Source organism: Prionailurus bengalensis, chromosome D1 (genome assembly GCF_016509475.1).
Source record: "Prionailurus bengalensis isolate Pbe53 chromosome D1, Fcat_Pben_1.1_paternal_pri, whole genome shotgun sequence".
In the NCBI taxonomy this organism is placed as follows: Eukaryota; Metazoa; Chordata; class Mammalia; order Carnivora; family Felidae; genus Prionailurus; species Prionailurus bengalensis.
Window position 1 is genome coordinate 72691467 of NC_057346.1, and position 17659 is coordinate 72709125.

The 17659-nt window shown below is 43.9% G+C and overlaps 1 protein-coding gene across 15 annotated transcripts in view; it reads right to left on the reverse strand.

Annotated features, from left to right (window-relative positions):
• Window positions 1-6797: 6797 nt before the first annotated feature.
• The window catches only part of SOX6 (SRY-box transcription factor 6), a 619212-nt gene continuing 608350 nt past the window's right edge, over window positions 6798-17659 (reverse strand). For all 15 annotated transcript variants that reach the window (XM_043580746.1, XM_043580741.1, XM_043580744.1 and 12 more), the window contains one exon: window positions 6798-13554. In XM_043580746.1, the coding sequence (XP_043436681.1) occupies window positions 13251-13554 (304 nt within the window). In that variant the 3' untranslated portion in view covers window positions 6798-13250. The remainder of the gene's footprint in view (window positions 13555-17659) is intronic.

The following is a 17659-nucleotide window of genomic DNA, read 5'->3' on the forward strand; positions in this document are numbered from 1 at the left end:
GTCTTATCTGACACAATTTAAGGTCCAGACCACTTGTCTTTTCCATAGCTCTGTCCAGGGCAAGTATGCTTGCTTGGCTGACATCCCCTAGCATATCAACTACCTGCTTCCTGGAATTCATGCAGGGTCCAGGTTACTTCTGCAGGTGGAGAACCAAAGGTGCTCCCAGACCCAGGCCTAAGGAGAGATGGCTGGTTGTGAATTTACCTCTTATTCTCCAGTGACTCAAACCAATATAGTGCACAGGTGTTGTTATTTTCAGTTTTAATAAATAAGTGCCCTTTTAAAGTGAGTTCCTTTTTAAAAAAGTGTGCAATAGGGGCACCTAGGTGGCTCAGTCGGTTAAGTGTCTGACTTCAGCTCAGGTCATGATCTCACGGTTTGTGGGTTCAAGCCCCGCATCAGGCTCTGTGCTGGCAGCTCAGAGCCTGGAGCCTGCTTTGCATTCTGTGTCTCCCTCTCTCTCTCTCTCTCTCTCTCTCTGCCCCTCCCCTGCTTGTGCTCTCTCTCTCTCTCACTTAAAAATAAATAAACATTAAAAAAATTTTTCAGTGTGTGATAAATGCATCTAAATGATTTCATAAAGGTTTTTATCCAAATACAGAATAAATGGGTACTTTTTGCAATTAAATTTACTCTAATAGGGTTAGAATCAGGGCAGTATGTCACATCATGAATGAACAACTGGTCTGTCCATGAATCAGAATCCTGACGGTTCTTCTGCATTCATTTTATAATTATTTGTTTTGTCCTAACTTTCCTACCTGCCCACGATGTTCATGAATAACATTAGTGCTTCTTTCATTTCCAAAAATATGTCCAAATTCAACACTTTGCAAATCCAGCCTCATTTATTCTTTTCATACAATAACACTTATGAAAATACTGAGTTTTTATTAAAATTAATGTGTAAAAATACTTCAAAATAGAATTATTGATAATATTCAAATAAAAGAATGTACTAAATATTCTTGCTTATTTAGACCTAGTTTGAGTATATAATAATATCCATTAGCTGATTATTGTTAATCCAAAGTCCAAAACTTAATAAATTGTTTTAAGGCTTACATTGTTTTCCTCAATCTAACTTTCTGGGTTTGATTAACAATGTAGGCCATACTTGAGACTATTAGAACATCAAAATTATTATTTCCTGAGCATGAAAAAAACTAAATTATTCTCATATATACTTTATGGCTCCTAGTATTGATTACTGTCACTTAAAAACATCTTTTGTTGTATTCATGATAGTAGTGTAGACAAAATATCAATACAGATAGAAAGAATATTGCCAAAGAGGGAGTGATCGGTATTTTGCTGGTTCGTGACAACATTAGTTTCTTTGACAGGCTTCTCGAGAAATAAATATAAGTCAAATTCTATTGCAAATACTCTGAGTGACTTACTCTCTCATTTTCTATGTATGTATGTATGTATGTATATCGATCAATCTATTTATCTATCCATATATATCTGTCTATAGATATATTTGCATATATAATGTATGTATATAGATAGGAATTTAACTGGTGTGAACACTTCCAGAAATAACTGGACTGCCCCTGAGAGGAAAAAAAGGAACTATTCCTCGGGATCTCGTAATGCTTGCTACTCACCATTTGTTCTAGGGTACCGTGGTGCATCAGTAAGCTTCCTGCCCACCACTGGCCTCTCCAGGATCTCTGGATGATGGTAACCACATGCTGGTAATGGCAGGGATGGACCAAGATCTGGGGCTTCATCCTCTCCACTTAGAGCATCCAAATACATTTCATGCACTTATACCAAAACTGCACCATGTGCAAGGCCCTATGAAGATGGAGTGGTGGCTGGAGGAGGGGCACAAGGGTCACAGATCAGCAGGTCATATTTTCCAAAAGTAGCTACTACAACATCTCCAGTCCCATACACTATTCAGAACCTCATTTATCACTCTCCCACCGAGAGGTGGAGTTAATGACCCCTCCCCTTGAATTGGGTGCGGCTTTGTGACACTGACAAAGCACAGTGGGAGTGACACTATAGGACTTCTGGGACTGGCCATGAAAGAAGATTGTCTTGCTCCCGGGCTGCTCAGCCTCAACACCCAGCCACCATGTTGTAAGGCAGCCCAAGGCACAGGAAGAGGGCCCATGTAGGTATTCTGGCCAGTCGCTTCAACCAGCAGCTGGCATTCAGTGCCAAGTGCGAGAGCAAAGGAGCCTCTGTTTACTCCAGCCTCAGCCTTGGAGTCTCCTAGATAAGGTCCCCGACAGTGTGGAATGGAGAAAGGCCTTCCTCTGTGCCCCATTCAAATCTGTGAGCTCACAGATTTTGTGAGGATAACAGATGGTTGTTTTGGGGGAAATTGTTACTAAGCCACCGTAATCAGAACAGAACTCACAATATAGTAGGGAGCCAGTTACAAACTCAATGATAAGGGCCAAACCTCAAAGCGAACTTGATAGAGAGCTTGCCTTTTCCATGAGGGCAAGATCATGCCCCCAAAAGGGAAAGATTTGTTCTTAGGGGGTGATAAATCTTTTTTTTTTTTTTAATGAATAAAGCACAGATATCAATAGAGTACACAAGCAGATAGTATTTTGTGGTATTTACATTTCTTGAAGGGTGGGAGGCTGTGGAAGGGATGTCTAAAGAGGCCCCTTAAGTAGTGATAGTGGGAAGAAAAAACGGTTGAGAAACTAAACTAGAGGGAAAGAAAGATTCATTCTGGGCTGGAGAAATCTGAGAGGTGGAAGAATCCATTCTGATCAACTGGGAGACCCTGACCAAGCCACTTGACTTCTGTGTGTTTCTGTTTCTTTTCTATGAAATGGAGAAAAGAAGACCCAATATTCAGAGCTGTGGGTCAGGGCCAAATGGAATGCTGGTAGTATTTCTGCTCTTAGGATTTTGTCATGGTTGTTGAAGGAGACAGACTTTGAGTTGGACCTTAAAGGAAAGAAGGATACGGGGGGGAAGGACAATTGAAACAGGGGCATGAACTGACCAAAAGCCCAAAGACGTGGGGAAACACATTGACAGTCTGATAAATGTAGAGATCTAGAAGCCATGGAGTTAGGAGAGCAGGCTTAAAAAAAAATAGCCAGTGTCAGAGCCTGGAATACTTTGAACTCAAAGAGAAAGAATTCATTCTTTCATTTCTTCGTAAAGACACACATTTGTTAGGTACCTGCTATGTGCCAGGGCTGGCATGTGACACGTGACAAATGCAATCGTATCGCGTCGGTGCAATTCTCACTTTCTGGGTATAAGGAGGTTTCCCACAGGGGGTGACATTCAGGCTGAGCTCTGACGTATGTGAGGTGATGGTGGCTGGAGAAGAGAGAGAGGAACCTCCAGGGACATGGAGACAATTCAGAGCGTGGCGTGAACAGGTGAATGTGCAATGTGCCCACGCTGGCAGCGTGATGGGCTGTGGACCGGCAAGGTGGATCGGGGCCAGCGTGCATCAGGAAAAGCCTGCAGGAGTGCACACGGTTTGGGCTTTGCCATGTGTGTTTTATGCCATGACTGACTCTGAGAGGAGGACCCCTCTGTGTGGCAGTGAAGACGGGGTAGGGTGGGAATGGAGGACGGGGTGGAAACTGGATAAACTATTAGAGCGGGTCACAGAGACAGAGCTCACAGTCTTAGTGACTGAGGAGAGACGGGGCAGGGTCAGTCTTGCCTGCCTGGGGTGGGTTTATAAAGCCTAGCGAATGAATAATCCACATATGATTCTAGGATCTAATGCCAAGGTGACAGGTGGCTCAGACACCTTTCCTGATCACTCTCTTTACTGGGTATCTCCCTCTGTCCCAGAATCCCAGAATCCACACACTTAATTCCTTGCCGATCTTCTCAACAGCTACTTGGCGGTAGGTGGACAAAGGACAGAGGGGGCTGTGGAACAAGGGCTTAAGTGAGTTATCCTATTGGCCTGGGTCTTTCTTGGACCTCAGTCAGGGCCGGTCACCAAGGCTGAGCCACAGCAGGGAATTAGAGTGTTGGAAATATCAGAGGCTGCTGTCCCTCTGTATGCCCGAGTGTTCCCACGGTGATACAGCCTGTGACACCCGGCGGTACTCGCGGTCGAGACCCGGGGCCACACCACTACAGGCAATCCCCATGGACTACTGGGAGCCGTGTGCAATACATCAGCCGCGTTTCGAATTAGAACGAGTGTGTGTTCTGGCACTGCCACTTAATCTCTCTGTGTGACACTGGGTCACATGAGGACAAAAATTCTTAACTCCTCCATCCCATGGTGCACTGTTGACTAAGAAGAGGTGGGTAATTGTTATCAGCGTGTTTTGCGTGCCAGACCCTGCTACTCAGGGGGGCCCACGTGGTGCTGTCCTGTGTCTCAGGTGATGCTGCTGCTGCTGATCTGTGGTCACATCTTGAGGGCGCAAGACTCCAGAGCACTAGTAAGGGGAGGAGCCGTTTATTCCCTGGACCATGGGTTTCTTCGGTCAACGAGGGAGAGAATACTAAGGGAACACCTTGCACGGCCACTGCCTGGCTCTCCTCAGCAGGTAGAGCAGCTACGTTTCCCTCTCTTCCCACGGTGAGGGCCCAGGGGCCAGGCATCCCAGTACCCCTGGAACCTGGGCAGAGTGGAGGGCATTCTTAGATCCCTCGATGTCAAAGGAAGCATAGGGCAAACCGATAAAACTTCCTCTTTCTGGTCTGTCCTTCCAATACCCACAGGAAGGACAGAGCGGTGGCTCTGGGCTTGGAAACTTGACCGTCTAATAGTGTGGGTCCTTCCCAAAGCATGGGGACTCTTAATGCCTGACCGGGAAAACCCACCACTCTGACTGGCAATGGCTCCCACAAAATGATCAGAGATGTTTTAACTAAGATTTTCCTCCAGATAAAGAGACTAGTGCCAAGGTACTCCCACAGGCTCCCTCACCCCCACCATCTAAGACCCTGATAATCACAGGCATCTAGACCACGCACGGAGGCCAGGTTGCCACCATTCACACATTAATTCCACAAACAGCATTGAGCACTTACTATACGCCAAGCACTGTGCTGGAAGCTGGGAGGGCCAAGGCACAGTCCTTGGTTTCAGGAGCCCGTCATCTAGCAGAAAAGATAGACACAGAAACAAATTGTTACAATGCAGGAAACTCGGTCCTAGAGGTCCTTTCGATGTGCCCTGGGAGCCCTGAGGGAGAGCCTGAAACTGGCAAACGGGGCAAGGCCTGATGAGGTGGTGGTATCTAGGGTGAGGTCTGAGAGACGAGTGGGAATTCCCCAAAGAGACAAGGGGACAGATGTATCCACGTGAAGGGAGAAGTGAGAGCCCCAGGGAGGAGGACAGGCTGAGGGGTGCGAGGGCAGGGTGAGAAGCTGCAGGCGTGTTGGGCGGAAAACAAGGCCAGCAGGTGCGCAGACGCAGGACCGTGTGGGGAGAAAGTTTGGATTTGGCCCGGTCAGCTCTGGAGAGCCGGAAGACTTTAGGAGAGGAGAAGAGAGGGGAGACAGAGCAGATCTGTGTTTTAGAAAGAAGACCCGAGGCAGTAGCAAGGATGCCCTGGGAAGGAGAACACCTGGGGCCCCGGGCACCAGCTGCGAGGAAGGTTGTGTGACCATCTGTGACCAGGAAGTTAGGCCTCAGGCAAGCCCCTCACTCTGCTCCGCCAGTGACACTGATGCTCCCCCCCCGGCTCAGACATCCTCTGATCAACGGAGGCAGGCTTTCTCCATGTGCTCTGTGTGCAGGCCTGTTCGTGCTATTTAATTCCCCCAACCCTGAGAGGTAGGGAGTCTCACCCCATTTTCCAGAGGAGAAAACTCTGGAGTCGCTTGGGGAAGATCACACAGCAGGCAAGTGGCAGAGCCAGGTTGGTTTGACTCCACAGCATTGCCCTCTGTTTACCAGGTCTTTGAAGGACCTACACCAGGAAGGAGGGCCGTGGAAAGTTAAGCTTTCAGGCCTTCTAACAGCTGTACCAAACTTACGATTTGATTGTGATAAAGAAAAGTTCCACAAATCCTTGTCGTTTCTCCAACGACTTAGTTTTCATAGGAAATACCAAAAAAGAAGTTGCTGGCCACCCCCACCCCCACCCTCCCTTTGTTTCTCTCTTTGGGTGTTGGTAACTAACCTCTGGCATCCACAGCACTGGTGGGGCTGGTTTGGCCAGTCTCCTTGCTGGGCTGGCTCGCTTCAGCCCACTACCCCACCTCCATCCCTTAGACTCTTAGGAGCTGGTATCATTTGGAGCAGAGTTTCACGCCGGGTCCAGCTCCGGTCTGCACAACGGGATGGGAGCTCTCCTCCTCCGAGGCAGAAGCGACTGAGAAATAATCAGCCAACTGCTCCCAACCACCGTGGAGGCAAAGGTTCCAGAAGTGTGACATTTTCCACTCTTGGCTGCTGGGCTTGTGGAGGCTGGTGTCAGATGAGAGGCTGGCCCTTGAGATTTGTTCATACCCCAGGATGCTGGGAGCTTCTATAAACTGTTTCACTGTCACGTAGAAGTCAGGCAAATAGGAAGTGACATTCTCTCTCATCTTCTCTTGACAAAAATCCACCTTGGATCCTGTTCCTACCGTCTCAATCCACAAGCATTTCCTGCTACAGCAGTGTATGCTCCACAATGAAAAAAGCAGGCAAGTCTTTCCAGGCTCTCAGGGGTTTGGAGGCTTTCTGGGACCTACCTCCCAGCAGGGCAGAAGCAAGGGCAGGGAGAGGGAGAGCTCTGCAGGCTCCAGCAGCAGGTGGGGGCAAGCCTGGGGCTTACCGGGCTCCATGGCGGGAACACTTTGCAGGGCACAGACAAGGCCGTACACAGAGGTCATAAAACAAAATTTATCTTTAATTTGTAAGTGTCAACAGCAGTACAAAAGATGGAGTGATGACGACTAGATTAAGGGTAGAGAGGACAGTCTTGAGGTAAATGAGCATAAATAGGCAGGTTCTTATAGACACTCCCCTGAGGGGCCGGGGCCCCTTCATGGCATATACATTATCACCCAAAGATGGCATGTTTAACATATCAGGAAAGCACCTTGTGCAAAAAGAAAAAAAAAAGTAGCTAAGGTGCCAACATACACCAGGATAGATAAAGACAGTGCGTCTTTCAATTTTGTCTTTTCCCTTAATTATGAGGCAGAGGAGGGGAAGACTTTGAAAAGTACCACTGAAAGATTATTCAATGTTGAGTTTTATCTCACGTCAATACTGCACAACGAAATCCAAGAAATGTGTGTATGCAACAAAGCTAAGAACAATGATTCATTCCTTTAAATTTGAAGATATTCTTTTTCCCCCCATTTCTTTAATCCTTAGCAAACTTTTTTTTCCATGATTAAGAGGAGAGTGTGAGAGAGATGTGATGGTAACCCTTAAGGTCATTTAAAAACTTTACACTGGACTGTACAAGATTTTTTTTTGATAAATTATTTACATTTTCAGACTTTCAAACATATTCAAAGCAGCAATAGACACTAGTTTTTATGGTTTTTGTTTTCTTGTTTTTCTAATCGCCCAAATAGTTAACAGCCATGGGCCAAGTAGGTACCTGCGTTATACATAGAATTTCTACAAAGAAAATCTGCAGTTAAATTTGCTCGAGGGTGTAGTGAATGCCCTTAGCATCGTAAGGGCCACACCCGCAGTGTTGCACAGTACCTCAACAACAAGCCACAGTTGTCCCAACAGCCCTACACAAACTTTACACTTTGAAACAGCAGCCAGCATGTCAGTCCAGCATGTCAGTGAATTGTGCTGATTAAATTAACATAGAATACAATCTCACAATATACATCACAAACAAATTACAAGGTTGGGAAATAAAAGAGTTACAGTAAGATAAGTTATGTAGTAACAGCTTATAAGCTTGTCTAAGGTAATAAAAATTTTACATGGCAAATACAATAATGAATGAACATAAATGCTAAGCATTCTAATTTGCTACAAGCTGAAGAAGGGTACAATAAAGACTGCACTTTCCAAAAAAAAAAAAAAAAAGCAAAAACACGTATGACAAAGGAAGACGAACGGAGAATGCACATGAGCAGATCTGCAATGTGCAGCATACAAAACAGTTAAATATTTGCACATTCCCCATACTCCAAGAGCACCAGCACTGAGGCCTCACCTTATGCTTGTGGTTCTTCAGGAATAAGAAACTACTGAGCAACTGAGTTACCGCCAAGCGTTCATACAGCCACGGACTCCAATCGGAAGAGTATCTGAACTCAGCATTACCTTTCTGTCCCCCACCCCCACCCCCTCCTCTAGCCCTGCCCCAAAGGTACCAGCATTCCCACTACTTGTTCATGAGCTTTTGGAAAGCAATCTGTCCCCAGAAGGAAAGATGGGATGGGGATGAAAAGGAAATGTGTTTGCGTGTCGATATTTGCAATGACATTAGCAGAGGGCTACGCTCAACAGTATATGGCATCAGAAACAGAACGTCATCAGCAGGAGTAACAGATAGAAGTTGTTTATTAAGGAAGAAGACATGTCAGGGGGCAGATGGCTTAAGGAAATGATGCAGGTGCTTCTGTAAAGGGACAGATGAGGTCATACAATATTATTATACTTTGAGAAGTGAGCTTCAGTGCCAACTCAGTCCTTGGACAAACGTGTACAAAATCAGGCAAGGCTACAGCAACCATTTTTGTCATTTTTTCTCATTAGAAAGGAAGACCCAGTAATAATTTCAATACATTCCTCTAGCTGCATTCGTTGTAGTCGTTGGCACTTGGAACAGGACTTCTCATATGGTTTAAAACTACTAAGTGATTCTTTCTCCTTTCCCTAATGAGTAGGTCGAGGTCAGCTCTTTGCAGAATGAGTAAATTGGGAGAAGCAGCCTCTGCCTGTGGTGTTCAAGTGACCAGGCTGCCTTCCTACTGGGGGTAGATGGGCTTCCTCGGAATAATCCCTGCTTTCAGCTAGTGCCTGGTGCTCCTGGCTTGGGAGGGTGTGCTCCGAAGAAGCAGCCCGGCTTCATAAGGAAAAGAAAGAAGCCTTTAATTTCAGCCCTAGAGTGATCACACCCTTTTCAAACACCCCAGGCTCCAGTGGGGCTAATGTGCAGGGGAGGCCAGAATTTGACAAGCTCAACAGCACTGTGAGCCCACACCTCAATTTAGAACTTGGCCTGGGAGACTGTGTCAGGACCCTGGCATCATGAATCGGGCCTGAGGACAAGGCTGGCGAGTCTCAAACACCAAATGAAGCAAACTGATGTGCTCCTGGAAGACTGAGCTGAATACACGTGAAAACGACATAACTTTCTTACCTTCCTGGAGAAGGTACTGCATCGCCTCTGCCAAGGAAATAGAGAAACCGCCTGCCTGGCTGCTCCTGTCCATGGATTGACCTTTTCTTTCTCTCTCCCTTCCTTTCTCTGCCTTCCTTCCTTCTTTTCTTCCTTCCTTCATTCCTTCCTTTCCCTTCCTTCCTTCCTGTCCCATATGGTCCATTTTTTTTTAGGAGAGGATTGTGCGCCAGTGTCCCTATCCTAAGTGACAAGGAAAATCCTGATCCTGTAAGTTCTTTAACAACATGGAGATGGTTTCTCTTTGATTTGAAGATACTGTGAAATAGGAAGCACTGAAAACAGTTGATTAGCATTCTTTAATCTAATTGGCATGGTAGGACTTTTATTAATGGTCAATCTCGGAGGCATTCGTGCTTCTTGCTAGTAAATGGTCACAGAACTACCTTAGAAGATTTATGTGGATTTACAAAAGCAAATTGACTCTTCCCCAGCTGTACTGGAAATTTAGTATAATCAATTCATCGACTTTCTATGAGAAAAAAATAAGTAAAAGTCTGAGCCTGTGGACAGTGGGTTCTAAACTGCCTGGGAACCCGAGTGAAGGGTTTTGCTTCCCCAGCTGCGGGTGGAACACTGCTCTCTCACTGCGGCTGCTAGTTCACTATCCCCATGAGGTACACTGACTTGTCAACTTCTAGTCTGGACCAATGTATACGGAGAGAGAACAAAAAGGAAATACGTAACTTATATCTCACTACGTATTCATGAACCAAAAATAAATTCTATTTCTATGTTATATTTACACAATTAGAAAAATCTAAAATGAGATGGTAGAGTCATAAAAACTTTGTTTAAGCCCCACTGAAAATAAAACGAAGTGATCCCCTATGATTGTCATTCTTAATTTCCATGGATATTTAGAGCCAAACTTGGCTAATAAATAGAGTAAACTGCTTATGCACAGAATTTAGATTCAAATACAGCATCGCCGTTTGACCCAATGAAAGAGACGTTTGCAATCAGATCATTCCTGAATAGCCTTTCACTTTTAAGAACATGGCCAGAAGTGACTGCACCCCAGTACTGAGGCAGAGCTGGAGCTAAAACAAAGTGTTCATACACACATGTATTTTGCATAAATAAATGAAATAACAAGACATAAAAATGACTCAAATCCGGCAACTGTGAGGCAAGCCCACACGAGTCGAAACAGATGACTTTTGTTCGTGTAGTTTTCGTACAAGTTTCACATTAGTCAGAAGTGATAAAAAATACCATTTATATCCAGTGCTTATAACACTTACGAAACAACATCTGTGAGTGTGTGTGTTTTTTGTTGTTTTTTTTTTCTTTTTCTTTTTTTTTTTTTTAACTACAAGCAAAATCAAGTTTCAGTCCTAAAGAACAGTCCTTTGTTCTCCACCAGCCCAGAATATTATTTTGGCATGGTCATAAAAAACAAACAAAATTAACCTACTATTCTAAATGTTTGCCTTTGTGCAAAATTAATTACATACAATACAATGCTAGCCATACAGCACTCTACCTATGCGACAAAATAAAAAAGGAAGAGAGAGGAGGAGACAGCAAACGCAAGAGTCCAAGAGAAAGGAAAAAACGTGAGAATGAAGCGAGGAGGAGAGGTATATATAATCAACAGAAATCAGTAAAACAATAATAAATATTCATTTCTTTTGAGAAAAAAATGACCTCCTCCTCATTTGAAATAAATGTACAAAAACAAAGTTCCAATCCCCAACCAATACTAAGAACAAAACATTCCTATCAGTACCTTAATCAGCTTATGGAGAGCACTCCCAGCTAATGACATAGCCAGTAACATCTTGGCTAGACCTATTTATTGCTATTAGGTATGGCCTTGAGCACTCTTTAAATAAATATGAAGGTACACTATTTTCTTCCAAGTGACGAAATGGCTCAAGAAATCTGATGGGGCCGTTCCTATGTCCTGGTGGTGAGATTCTGGGTTGTCCCATGAAGTGAACTGTCCCATTAACTGACATTTTCCCATTGAACCACTCCGGGTGAGGCCCTCCCCCACCCCACAGACAGTCAGTCCTGGTTTCAGGAAGGTCAAAATGGCATGGCCGAGCTCCCTGGAGTTAGGAGATGGGGAATGAAACCTCACTGCCTCCCAGCCCATCAGCACATCTCCAGAGAAATCCTTGTGTGACCAGTGCAGTTAATCTGGTTCACAGGGAGGCATGCCCCCCATGTGGCCATGGATGGAGGGAGGGAGTGAGCCAGAGGAGCTCAGCTGCTGCCCCAGAAGTCGTCCGTTCCCCAGAGTTAACAGTAGGAACATCCCATATAGGGAATGTATTTCCCCTCCTTCTCCTTCCCTATGGTTTTCTTTCATTCTCTGGATGTATCATGACTATTTGCCTCTATCTTTGCCTGGAGGCTGTCATGTGGCTTCTTGCATCCTGGGGATTTTGTAAAAAAAAAACCCAAAAAACAAAACAACAACAACAACAAAAACTCCCTAGATGCACCAGATGTGACAAGGCAACTCCGTGAGAAGATGCCAGCCCATGACAGCATCACTGTAGCCTCCTCCATGGTCCACAACCTTGGGTTTTGGGTTTGGCTGCAGGACTCTCCTGCCTGGCGGTCACCACTGCTGACCCTTGCTGCTGAATGGCATTTGGGGGAAACACCGCTGACGCAGATCCTACCACTGCTGCTCAACTGAATTAGAGGGGATTCTGGCAAAGCTTCTGAGGTCACAGAGAACCTCGGGGGCATATCTGTTGAAGTGTAAGACCTCACACCTGTATCCAAACACACAGCCCTGCAGCCAGATATACGTTTACATTGAAAACCAGTAGAAGTATTGAATAGTATCTTGTTTCAGAAATGCGTCCAGATGCGCTGGGGACATAAAATCACTGTGTGCATCTTTTGTGTCTAGCAGGAGAAGGAGGTGAAAGGGGCTGAAAAGGTCTTCAGGAAAGGAGGGTGAAAAACAAGAATTATTAAATTAATGCCACAAACATTTTTTTTTTCAAATAAATAGTAAGTGGACCCTTGACATTCTGGAATGAATAATTTAAGAGAAAACGTGTTAAGACTGAATGTCAGGGTTAAAAGGCAAAGGGATAATGGATGTAGTGAGAGGTGGTCTCAGGCAGAGAAGACCACCAGGTTGGTATCTGGTGTGGTGATCGCTCTGGTGTGCGCGCGGTATAACGCGTCACACGTGGATGGCACGTCAAGAGGCAAACACGATTGGGTACCTGCACTGTGGCAACCTTGTTCATTCCTTACAATATCTTGTCTCCAGATTCCTGAGTACTTTACCATTTTCTGGAAAAGAAAAATGTGTGGTTTGTTGTGTTATCTTAAGATGCCAAAGATTGTCTAAGACTTTGCAGTGTCTCCTTTAAGACTTTCAAAATATTAAGATTCAAAAGTTATGAAAAAGTTTGGCACATTCAGAGTTGAACTCTACACGTGGAAACAATGGAATTCTGAGGCCTTTTGAATATGCTCTGCACGCAGCTGCGCACGCTGTGGACTGGTTCTGTTTCACGATAGGAAATCCTTAGTTGTTCTCTAAAAGAATTCAGAATAAAAACACATTCACAACCTGTAGGCCGGCACAGCATACCTGAGTGAGAATGTTTAACCCCATCTAAAACAGTAACTTAAACCTTTATCAACATCCAAAAGAAAAAAAAAAAGACAAAAATATAAGACTTGTAAGACAGCTATGGGTTGAGATAAGTTTTCAAGTCCTGGTGTCTCATATTTAATATGTCTTCACCTAAATTAAAAAAACAACAACAACAACAATAACAATAACGACAAAAACTCAAGTTCATGAAAAATCAGGAAAAACTTAATCTGTCTCACACTTTACGAAACAATTAAGACCATTCTGCTGATGTAATTGTGGAGCCACAAATGCATGCGGGCTCTTTAAGAACTTTTTGTTGGGGGAGGGGAGGTGAAATGTCAAAGTATTTTAATTCAGCAAACAAACACTCCTCAGTTGGCACTGACAGCTTCCGGGGCTTCATTTTCACTGCTATAGTCTGATTTGGGGTCATCTTCATAGTCGTCATACATTTCCATTTCATCCTCTCCATTAATCATTTCATTTCCAGCTAGGCTTCCGCCGTCTGTCTTCATACCATAAGTGCTCTGGATGACTGGGAGGCTGGGCTCTGGGCTGGCCGAGGTGCTAGAGCAGTCAGATGTCATCTGAGGTGACGGTGTGGTAGTTGCCATAGTAATAGCACCAGGATACACAACACCTGTTCCTGTGGTGATTGGAATCTGAGGCTGTTGCCTGTATAGATTCAAAAAATAAAATGAAACAGGGGGAAATATCTGTATACATGTTCTTCCATGTGGCATTGGAATTCATCTCCCACACATTCCAAAAGGGGGCTCTGTTGACATTCTAAGCAAATGACAAAACGTGACAAAGGTGCTCCCTGGAGGAGTCCTGCAAATCGCCCTGATGCTATGGTTGGGCAGTAAGCAATACAATGGAGCAACTTACTGACGGTCTCGAAACCTAAAAGCAGGGTTCTTACAGCATTACAAATACGGCAAAGCTCGACTAACATTTGGCATTTGAAGTGCATTTGAAACAAATGCTGTAGTCAATTCCACAAAGTTACATGTGAGATCATTTCTTAAGATCCGCAGCATTAGACATATTTTAATGACACCGGTAAGCAGGCTTGTGTCTCCACCTTGGTTTGAGAACTGTACAAAGGGAAGATCAAGACGAGAAAGGATCAAGTGTGTCCCAGGGAGTCAGATTTAGCAAAGCATAGATTTGGTATCCATGCAAATATCTACCTATTTCTGTGGCTGAACTTGTAAGGATGCTCCTTTAAGGAGCTTCTGTTTTCATTATCATGGAAGGATCATGTTGGATGTCTGGGCTGGAGCTGGGTTGGAGGAGTCAGGAGTGAAGTGCAGGGAGCCTATCAGAATAACACCCATTGCCTCATCCTGGATGCCAGCAGGTGCCAAGGCCGGGTCACAATGGTACTCTAGTTCAAATACACTTACCAAACCCTTTATGAAGGTCAGTTTCTCCCTCTACAGGGACACATGGCTATCTGCCTCTCAATCTCCCTTGAGGCATTGTAATGGGGTGAAAGAACTGAAGACCTACTACCTCGCTCAGAGACTATGACTGAAACAATATTCTCATGGGTGAAATACTTACCAAGTGTTCCTCGACCTTAATGGACAGTAATTACAATTTAAACTCATGTCATAGAATTTGATTCTATGAGAGTGAAACCAGTATTTTCTGAGGTGTCTCTATGCATGGATATATATTCCTCTATCTTCTCCTTCAGGCAATCAAAAAATCACCATAAGCGTCATAAAAAATGGATCAATATCAGGTGCTTAGTATCAACTGGGTACTGGCAGGCTCCTTTCTGATGACTATCCTTTCTGAGCTTCAGTTTCCAGATATTTATGAGAGCTGGTGTCAGGGAAGTCTTGGAAGGTCCTCTCACCTTTTAACACTCACGACACTTCAGGCCAGTCCTTCTCTTGAATGGTTCTTATGGACCCTCTAAAATATCATTGAAACTCTCTAACCACCTCAGTCTGACGGAAAAATACCCTCAACCCATGAAGAAGTGGCTCAGTTACCAGCAATTCTTTGACATGTCCAGAGTAATTTTCTCAAAGAGCCCTGCATGTCTTCCAGCCTGGTCGAAGGAAAAATGATGGAAATGACCTAGAATCACTCGGAGATACCTGATAATGCTATCTTTGACAACCTCTTCCTATCCCCAGAAGGCATAATCTGGATTCCTTAACCTCTGACCAACATAACATAGCAGACACTTTCATAGCAAATATTACCTTATTCAACTAACATGACGACCCCACGAGGTACTGTCATGCCCACTTTACAGAAGAAGAAAATAAGGCCTTGCTTAAAAGCAAGCAATAACCAGCAGCGGCAGCCTTTGAATCTAGGTCACCTGACTTGAATTCTATCACTCTTTCCTTTATAGATATTCAATACACAAACACACTATGCTCAGTATGTCTCATAAAAATTCCCGATTTCTATAGAGCCTGCCTGTACCCAGTTGATACTAAGCACCTGATATTGATCCATTTTTATGAGGCTCATGGTGATTCTTTGATCGCCTGAAGGAGATGATAGAGGAATATATATCTATGCATAGAGACACCTCAGAAAATACTGGTTTCACTCTCATAGGATCAAATTCTAAAAACAGAATACGTCTGCTTCCTAACTTTTGGGCAAATTAGCACAAATTAAATTTCATGCTAGCCTGCCCAAGGCAGGGAATGCCTTATTAAATTTTTTACTGAACTTGGATAATTGCAATGAAAATATTTTTGCCTTAATCACATAATGAGTGTAGAGTAAAAACTTTTATTGCAATATTAACCCATTTTACAGATTTCCCGATTTGGTGAGCTAATCTATAACATAAACTCTACATACCATGCACCAACTACCAAGTGGTAGTTTCTTTTCATAAAGGACATTTTCTTTTCGGAAAGAATAGATGGCCAGTTTTGCAGTATTTTATAATCAAAATATCTAGACGTAGTTATTTACTAAATACATTTGAACTGAGCTCCTATTAAGTGCTAGGGACAATGACTAGATATTTTCACATTATCTTCGACCTTCACAATAAGCCTAAGAGGCAAATATTACTTCTCCTCTTTTATCGATGAAGTAACCAACCAAGTTTTGGAGAGTTTAAACGGTTTGTCCAAGGCCATATACATACCACAGCCAGGAGCTGAACCCTTTCTTCATGTTGCAAATTCTCCACTGGATATCGAGACAAGGGTGAGAATGGCAAGCTCACATGATCAGAAAACTATTTAGCAATATGAATCAGAATCAAACTCTTCTAAACTGGGCTCCACATATTTAACAGTACAGTATTTGGACATTAAGTCGGTAATGGAACATTAAAGACAGACAAAGAGACAAACAAAGCATCTATAACTTATTTTCTGTGGTGAGGCACATGATATTCAAAAGCCTACTACTGGTGGTAGAGAGATACCAGACTAAGTCACCCACTGACCCCCTATGTACTTACTTCTTGCCTGGTCAGCCCCCCTCATTCTTTAACGATGTTAGCTCCTGGCTTACTGCCACTGGCTCTCCAACATTACTCCTGCCGTAATTCTTGATGTCTCGCTATCTACAAAGGTGGTAATTTTAACACCCTGCTCTCTCAATTTTGTGACCTCCTCTCTGCTGTGATGATCTGGCCTCCTCCCTATATCAGCAGACCTTGTCATTTCCAGCTGTAACCCCACCCTAATTTCTATTTAAAAATTTTTAACGTTTACTTATTATTGAGAGACACAAAAAGAAAGAGCACAAGCATGGGAGGGGCAGAGAGAGGAGGAGACACAGAATCCAAAGCAGACTTCAGGCTCTGAGCTGTCAGCACAGAGCCTGACGCGGGGCTCGAACTCACAAACCGTGATTTCATGACCTGAGCCGAAGTCAGACACTAAACCGACTGAGTCACCCAGGCGCCCCCCTAATTTCTATTTTAAATATCCCACTGTCTGACCACAACATCTTCTCTTTCTAGTTTTCTTTCTCTAGAAGAACAATTCAACAATTCTCCCACCTTATGAGCATCTACAATTCCTTGATCTCTTCAACCAATTTTCACTGCCCTTCTCTCTCCCTCTTGTGCCTTGACTTATCTCTCTACCCAATATCAATTCTGTGGTTAGTCACTATCTTGTACATACTCTCTCCTCTTACATGGCAAATCTTGAACTCCCTGCCTACTTGTGACCACTCCCACACAGCTGAACTTGGCTGCAGAAAGCACATTTCCATGATTACTAGTCTGAATTTTTGAGCATGAATTTTAAATTGGTCTCTGGTGCTGTTCAGCCATCATGTTGTACTATTCCCTAAGCCACTCCTTCTTCTACTCTCCTAGATAATTAGTTCATACCTTCTCAGCTCTCCTCAAATGTCCAACTTCTCCCACATTCTCTCAGTTGATGACCTGACTTTCCATTTCATGGAGGCATTAGAAGTAATCAGAAGAAGTTTTTCAAAAGCTCCCATCATCACATGTACCCATCTACCTCTGTTTTCCTAACTCTCTGCCTGCCTTTCTGTATTTTGAATGAACTCATAATCCAATGGGAGGCCAACCCTTTCGTGTGTGCACTGAATCTCTGTTCTCACTAAGGATCTGTCTCCAGTAATTGTCTCTCCCATCTGCATGATCAATTTTCCCTCTTTCCTGGATCATTCCCCTTGGCACATAAACATGCCATAATCTTTCCCACTTTAAAAACAGAAAACAACAAAAACTCTCTCTTGACTCACCTGAATCCCCCTCCAGCTACCGCTCTATTTCTCTGATCTCCTTTAAAGC